This window comes from Anarrhichthys ocellatus, unplaced genomic scaffold, assembly GCF_004355925.1.
Source record: "Anarrhichthys ocellatus isolate YVR2014 unplaced genomic scaffold, GSC_Weel_1.0 scaffold17, whole genome shotgun sequence".
NCBI classification, from domain to species: Eukaryota; Metazoa; Chordata; class Actinopteri; order Perciformes; family Anarhichadidae; genus Anarrhichthys; species Anarrhichthys ocellatus.
The window spans coordinates 7,787,281-7,794,505 of record NW_022280047.1 but is presented as its reverse complement, the minus strand read 5'-3'; the positions used below and the strand labels follow the sequence as shown (position 1 = coordinate 7,794,505).

Genomic DNA, 7,225 nt, shown 5'->3' with positions numbered 1-7,225 from the left:
ACACACACACACACACACACACACACACACACACACACACACACACACACAACACACACACACACTGAAGCCAGAGAGCTGCAGAAATTCAGAAGAGCTCCGGTTCTTGTCTTTGGCAGGGGAAATATCAAAGATGCTCCAAGCAAGCGTGACATGCAGAAATATCTCAATAAGTGTCATTATAATGAGGAGAAAGAGCCCTACTGTCCAAACTTCCGCCTGGGTTACATTGCAGAACAAGCCAGTCAGAATTTCAATGAGCTCTGCAAGACTGTGAGTAAAAGATGTCTTCCACGCCCATATGTCTTATTTTAAACAATGCATACTGCCTCTATGATATTTTAAGTATGTATGTGTTAAAAATGACCTACTTTGTGACAATGTAGTATTACTTTAGAAAAGATATGCTGTGTTGTTGTCCAGGGAGGAGTGATAGGGGTTTTCATCAACTGGAAGTGTAACCTGGACCTGGATCCTTCCCACTGTAAACCCACATACTCCTTCCGTCGGCTTGATCTCCGGAAGGATCAGGCCAACTCTGGTTACTATTCCAGGTGAGCTCCAACGCCCAACTCTAACCATTTTGTTCATTATGTTAAGCTGCTTTTGTCACTTTGGCTTTTGGTAAGTGTCCCAGCCTTAACCCTTGCAATTTGTGCAGGTTTGCCAAATATTACAGTAAGGATGGGGTAGAGTCTCGGACGCTCATCAAGGCCTACGGCATCCGCCTGGATGTCATAGTTCACGGACATGTAAGTGGAAACTCTATCATTTATTTCCAGCTTACTGTGGCTGTCATGATGTTATCTACACGTCATTTATTTTTCAGGCTGGCAAATTCAGTCCCATCCCAACCATCATCGGCACGGTGACTGCTATGACTTCAGTTGGGATTGTGAGTCACCAATACGTTCATTTCTTATCTCGAGACTTTAAAATGAAAGCTGTCGTTTTTTTCACAACAAACTGATATTCCTTTTTCATGTCGCCCCTCTAGTGTACCATTATCTGTGACTGGATCATGCTGACTTTTATTGACAAGAATGAAGTCTATAGTGACAGGAAATTTGACGAGGTGAGAAATAGGCATACTTTATTCAACTTCAACACATATGGGTTCATTAAAGGTTTTGTATCTCTAAATAATGGCTAAAAAGAAGAGCTCAACAATCCAATTTTACGAATATACTATATGTATTGAAGTACAATATCATATAATATCAATATAATATCATTTGGTACTGAATACATTTTTCTTAATTGTATATTAGTTACCAAGTTGGTGGTCATAGTAGTTACAAGTGAACACTTTTTGTGTTTATTTAAGTAAAAGTAATCATCATCTAAACAACCTCACAAGTACATTTAAATGATTTCCTGAATGAAATGCAGAAACAACTGTATTCTCAAGAAAGATTGTCCATATTTTGTGTGCTGTATATGTCTTTTTCACAGAAATAAATGGTAAAACTACTGCATGCTGGCTCACTAAGTGAAGGATACGTGTCCTCCGCAGATTATCAAGGAGCCTGCGGTGCCCACTCCCACAGAGCTCAGCTACATCAACAGCTTCGGCTCAAACCATTCAGACCTGTCAGAGGGCGTACCGCTGTAATGTCGTCACAGTCGCCTCAGTCCTCCCTGGCCAAGAATACGGACGCTCCTCCATCAGCTGACTGCGAGCAACTCTGAGTGGTTCCTCAGGTGTCTGCAGCAGCTCAGTTATGGGCTGCCAGCGGTCGCCATGCTGTTGTGAGTGGAAACAAACTGCCAGAGAACCAGTGACAGAGGAGGCATCATCTGACAGACGGCCGGTCGTCTGAAAGTCTCAGCCTGTGCAGTGGATTCAGCTCATGTATCATCTCAAACCTTGATAAACCCCAACGCGTGTGACAATGAAGTTAATTGTTTCTCTTTCACTTGACATGACTTGCAGTAACACTATTTTGAAAATGTGCTTATTTTCTAAGTATGAATAAAAACTAAACCATTTCATATAAGAAAAACAAACTATGCTCATTTATATCAGTGTATCGTAGACATTCAGTGCAATAAATGTCTTCTAACAACTTAATTTCTTATTGAATTTCATATCATGAAACATTGACCTCTGCTCTTATAAATCTGCATTATTACAAACTAAAACATTTTTGAAGAACCATATTATTCAGATTTCCTTTGTCTTTCAACCTGGTGTGTTCAGCATTACGATAGATACAGGAGGAAACGGCCAGGAGACACACAAGGAGAGCAATGAGCAGTAATCAAATCACACTGACATTTTCCTTGAAATGGTTTCTCTAACAAGATTGCGGGGAAGAGTGAATCCATCTGGATGCCTGAGAGCAATACAAATGTCAGTGGTGAAAAATGACTTAAGACTATAAGGTCTAATGGATCGATATCTGCCACAATGGATGGAGCAGCACAATGCAGTCACATGTCAGTTTGGAAGTTGTTTATGTCACATAATAAGCTGCAAATTCATATCATGATCCATCTTAAACTGATAGTGGCTGTTTCAATCCATCCCAGAGCTAAGCTCAATAACTGCCGTCTGATCTAAGATGTTTTTATTAACAATTAAAAATTTAAAGAAGTAAGTCAGAGGCCCTAAGTGCTCCTTCGTCCGTCATCCGACATGTACAGCAATTGTCAGTGAGAAGCTTTAAAGAGCCAATCTACTTGTGCCTGAGATCAGAGTCTGAAATGTGATTACTTGTCTGGGAGACGTCATCTGTGGGGCAACGAGGTTACAGTGAAGGACGTGCATGGGTTAAGATCATGATCCAGACCAGCTCGCAGTGAACATTTTTACATTCAGTAACAGTAAAAACTTAATTCACAACCAGCCAAAAGCACCTGCTCTATTCATATCACTGTGGAAATTGCTCAGGCTGAATTTAAATGTTAAAACTGCAAGAAAAAGACTTGAAAGGTTCAGATGGGCTAAATAACTCCTCAAACATAAAACTCAAAAGCAGAGAACCTAGAATTTCTTTGCAATTGCAGCACCAAAGAAAAACTCAAATTAACGACAAAGCAATTTGCAATGAAGCAGCATCAGACATATGTTTCGTATTTTACTGCGAGTAGACAGATTAAGGGGGGGGGGCGTCAAATCAGAGTAGTTCAAGCCATAACCCACACATTAGCAGCCAAATGAGGCGGAAGCTCAGCTGATATGACTGGTGATGAATGAAGGTCCCCAGAGTCGATGGCACTCAGGATGTTTATGCTCTTTTCCCTTTGAGGCAGAACTGCAGTTCATTTCTACAGCACAGACTGAAGTAACTGAGCAATGAAAGCATTCAGACTCGCAGTTAAAACACAATATTTATTAACAGTGGTGACAAAATATAATTATTTTATGGCATAATCAAGACTTCAAACATATCTACAGTGCACATATTTCTCCTTAAACCCATCCTGATTACACACCATCAAAGAGCATAGAAACAGATGAAGAAGTGCATGAAAAGTGTCCGAATACAGTGTTTCCAGATTGAGAAGTGGTTGCCACAGTTGCAGCCGAGGGAGCGTTGGATGTCACATTCATTGAGCCTTCTGGTTGATCTGTGGGCTCATACCAAGCAACCAGTCGATGGTCTCCGCCAGGAAGCTCATGCTGTAGTGGGACGCTATGTTGCGAAACACTGAGATCTGCTCAGAGAAGCGCTTTTATTGGAATAGAGGGGGGGGGGAAGAAAAACAGCTGTTAGAACAACGTGAAAGGGGACGAATCGTGTGCTTTTATCACTAAACTGAATTGATGTGATGAATTTGAGAGTAGGAACCTTGGTTGGGAACGTGAGGCCAAAGTCTCCGGCACATCTGCAGTACAGAGGCATGTTTGCTTCCTTTACTCCTTTACATTTTGTACACACCTAAAATCACAAAGTGCTTTTTAGTGGTGAGGCAGCTTCAGCTAAATTATTCAGTGTTGTATAACAGATTTTGACCATTAATGAATTCTTCACCTTCAACATTTTAAATTATTTTTTGATGCTGGTGGTACCTATAGCATTACCTACTCACTGTCCCCCAATCTTTACTACAGAGATTCACAGAAGAGATTCTCTCTTTCAATATTTTGTTAAGTTCAAAACATTTTTTCTTTAAAGATCTTTTGGCATTTGCCTTTATTTGATAGTAACAGTAGAGACACAGGAAGGAAACATGGGGGGGGAGAGGACAGCAAAAGGAAAACATTACAGTTTATGTATTAACCACGAGGACAACTGCCACCCTCAAAACTTATCTAGTTATTAATCTATTCAGTATAAAAAAAATCATCATTTTCCCCTCACCAGGTCCTGCAGCGTGTAGCTCATCAGTTTCTTCTGCAGAGCTTCCACCAGAGCCATCTCAATACACTCAGTCTCGTACTGCGCCTGGCAGTTGGAGCAGAACCACTGAGGCAAAACCGATCCATCCTGAGGAGAGGAAATAAGGGTTCATCTAACTGGAATCACGAGTCATAACGGGGTTGATTATTATGCCAGCATATCAGAGCTCCTCCTCTCACTTGAGCCACAGATGGGTCCTTGCAGAGGTCGAGGTCACGACAGAAATTGCATTGGTGGCAGATGACCTCGGGCAGGACGTAGGTGCTACAGGGGTCACAGAACTGGGCTTCCCCTGAAAACTCTCCAACGTCCACCAGACGCAGGAGGTCTCTCTTCAGCTTGTTCACCTGGTTCACTATGTTGGCATCCAGGGAAAGGACCTGGACAGACAAACGATGGAATTGCCGCACGGTGAGAGGAAAATAACGACTTGATGCAACACGTGAAAAGAGCTTTGTAAGTTAGAGTACTTGGTGATGTACCTGGCAGACATATTTGATAAACTCCAGTGCCGGGTTGTTGAGTGGCAGGTGGGATCCGGGCAGGCCGGGGAACATCTCCGAGGCCTGGTTGACACTCCTGGTACCAGTCACCTTCTTCTGGATTTTTTGAGTGATGGTGAAAAAGTTCTGTGTGAGCTCGTTGGACACGTATTCCTGGGAGAAGGAGATCATTCCTGTGGGGGAGAGTTTTAAAAAAAATAAAAACATCCCATCTGAGAGGAAATCCATCTAAATACAATTGAAAGCTTCCCTTCATACATTTAAGTGTAGCAAACACTTGTCTGCGGCGACTCTGAGTGTAATGTGGGGTTTCTAAAAAAAACCCAAAAAATTTAGTAACTAAAGCACCTTACCAGGAAGAGCACTCAAATCCCCCACGGCCTGCTGGGAAGCCTGGCTGCCGCCACGTCTCTTGACTGGCGTTGCTCCAGGAGCGTTCCGCCTCAGCTCCTCTTTCATGCTGTGATAGACCGCTGCAATGTAGGCTGGCGGGAAAAGTTTGTGCGTGAGTATTGGCAGAAAGAGAAACACAAAACAATCAATCGAGTATAGATTTTATTTTTACCGGAGACAGTCATGAGGAAGTATTTCTGGCAGGAGGCAGTTTGGGGCAGATACTGCATGATGTTCCAGTTGCTCTCAATCAGCTCCTCCACCTCATCCGTCTCTCTATCGCCGTCATCTTCCTCAACGTCTGCTTCAGCCTCGTCTTCATCCTCACTGCCCTCCTCTTCTCCCTCCCCCCGGCTCTTTTTCTTCTGTTTGCCTCCTGCCTGAAAAAAACAAAACAAAAAACAAAACATGGAGGAAGGGGTTTGTGTTCTGCTACTTTAATCAGTGCAAATATACTGTAAGGGAGAAGTTACAGTTTGAATTACCTCTCCGTACATGATGCTGGAGGGCAGTTTGCCCTTCACCCCGCTGTAGTTGGCTGGATCCATCCACAGCAGGAACTCCCAGCATCGGGAGAAGGAGATGGACAAAGAGTGGAAGATTTCTCTGGAGTGGATGCTAGAGGAGAAACAGCCAGGTTACAATATTATAAGAGAGACTGAAAAGTCCGTTTTTTGATAAAATACCTTGTTAAGATATTTTGGGGACGACTACTGTACTTTCAAAATCATTTAAAACCAGGAAATGATCATTAGCAAGGCTAGAACAACATTTGGTGTTTGCAATATTGCAATATTTCAATAACCAAATTATATTTCGTTTACCGTGACAATATTGATCGATTTTTTGTATTTATTGGCCTAAATTCCCCATTGACTTTCCCCTCCAATAGTCTAATGGGCGGTTTGTGTTACAGTATTCACTTCCATAATGAAGACCGCAATACCATCTATGGCTAACAACTCACTGCTCTAATGAGCAATTATATTTATTCTTCTGATTTTAATGGTCTGACTTTAACGTCACACTACTGAAGACACAGATACGGACTAGTCTTTACTCATTTAATACAGCTACATTAGTTTTACATCTTTATCATTTCTATATATGGATGCAGGTATGAATAAGTATATGTACATAATTTTGTATTAAGTAATGATAATATTTTACAATAATTGCATCAATCTGGTGATTAACATTCCTTCACAATGCAAAGATCTACACATGCAGGCGTGCAGAGGATACATGCGTTACCTGTTGGTGATGTATTCCACATAGCCGATGGCGTCGTCTATCCTGCGTTTCTTAGTGCACAACATGATCCTGTTGAAGTTTCCGTACACCACAGTGGAGCCGAGGCGCTTGAACTCTGAAACCAACCTGACAGCAGAATGAGAGAATGATTAATAAATGATGACATTGTAGCTGTTATGTATATCAATAGGTGGACATACAGCAATGCAACATTCAAAACCAGACATCAATAATATTAAAAAGTCAATTAATAGTTTTGCCCTCATTAAAGACGCTTAAACGCTCTCCGATACAACAGGTGGCTGATGCATTACACAAAAGATTATGACTAAATAAACTATATATATATATATATATATATATATATCTTTTGTTTGCAGTATAGGGGACGATGTGGCACTCACTGTAGAAACACCTTCTTCATCATATTGTGCAAGGTGCGGTGCAGTGCCGGGTCATAGAGCAGAGAGCTGGGGGAGCGCAGCCAGCGGTAGAAGTGCATCACCTGGTTGTCTGCGTACACGTTGTGGTACTGCGTGATCTCTCTGACCCATCCGACCACCATGCTCTTCAAGATCCTGCTCATACAACACAGAGCAAAACACTGAGGCGATTAAAAACACGACATGCTTCCTTGCCACACTGGTGTTAGACCGTGTGTGATGTGGGTTTAAATAGTCACACACACACACACACACACACACACACACACACACACACACACAC

General features: G+C 42.0%; 2 protein-coding genes across 3 annotated transcripts in view; one reads left to right on the top strand and one right to left on the bottom strand.

Moving 5' to 3' along the window:
* The window catches only part of p2rx2 (purinergic receptor P2X, ligand-gated ion channel, 2), a 4,430-nt gene extending 2,548 nt beyond the window's left edge, over nucleotides 1-1,882 (top strand). For both annotated transcript variants that reach the window (XM_031856740.1, XM_031856739.1), the window contains exons 7-12: nucleotides 120-273; nucleotides 424-554; nucleotides 662-752; nucleotides 830-895; nucleotides 998-1,075; nucleotides 1,517-1,882. In XM_031856740.1, the coding sequence (XP_031712600.1) occupies nucleotides 120-273; nucleotides 424-554; nucleotides 662-752; nucleotides 830-895; nucleotides 998-1,075; nucleotides 1,517-1,615 (619 nt within the window). In that variant the 3' untranslated portion in view covers nucleotides 1,616-1,882. The remainder of the gene's footprint in view (nucleotides 1-119; nucleotides 274-423; nucleotides 555-661; nucleotides 753-829; nucleotides 896-997; nucleotides 1,076-1,516) is intronic.
* A 1,470-nt stretch (nucleotides 1,883-3,352) lies between these two features.
* The window catches only part of pole (polymerase (DNA directed), epsilon), a 14,492-nt gene continuing 10,619 nt past the window's right edge, over nucleotides 3,353-7,225 (bottom strand). The window contains exons 39-48 of the mRNA XM_031856116.1: nucleotides 6,904-7,077; nucleotides 6,500-6,625; nucleotides 5,731-5,863; nucleotides 5,418-5,625; nucleotides 5,206-5,337; nucleotides 4,832-5,025; nucleotides 4,529-4,729; nucleotides 4,311-4,436; nucleotides 3,798-3,887; nucleotides 3,353-3,678 (exon numbers count right to left, since the gene is read on the bottom strand). Coding sequence (XP_031711976.1) covers nucleotides 3,556-3,678; nucleotides 3,798-3,887; nucleotides 4,311-4,436; nucleotides 4,529-4,729; nucleotides 4,832-5,025; nucleotides 5,206-5,337; nucleotides 5,418-5,625; nucleotides 5,731-5,863; nucleotides 6,500-6,625; nucleotides 6,904-7,077 — 1,507 coding nt within the window. The 3' untranslated portion in view covers nucleotides 3,353-3,555. The remainder of the gene's footprint in view (nucleotides 3,679-3,797; nucleotides 3,888-4,310; nucleotides 4,437-4,528; nucleotides 4,730-4,831; nucleotides 5,026-5,205; nucleotides 5,338-5,417; nucleotides 5,626-5,730; nucleotides 5,864-6,499; nucleotides 6,626-6,903; nucleotides 7,078-7,225) is intronic.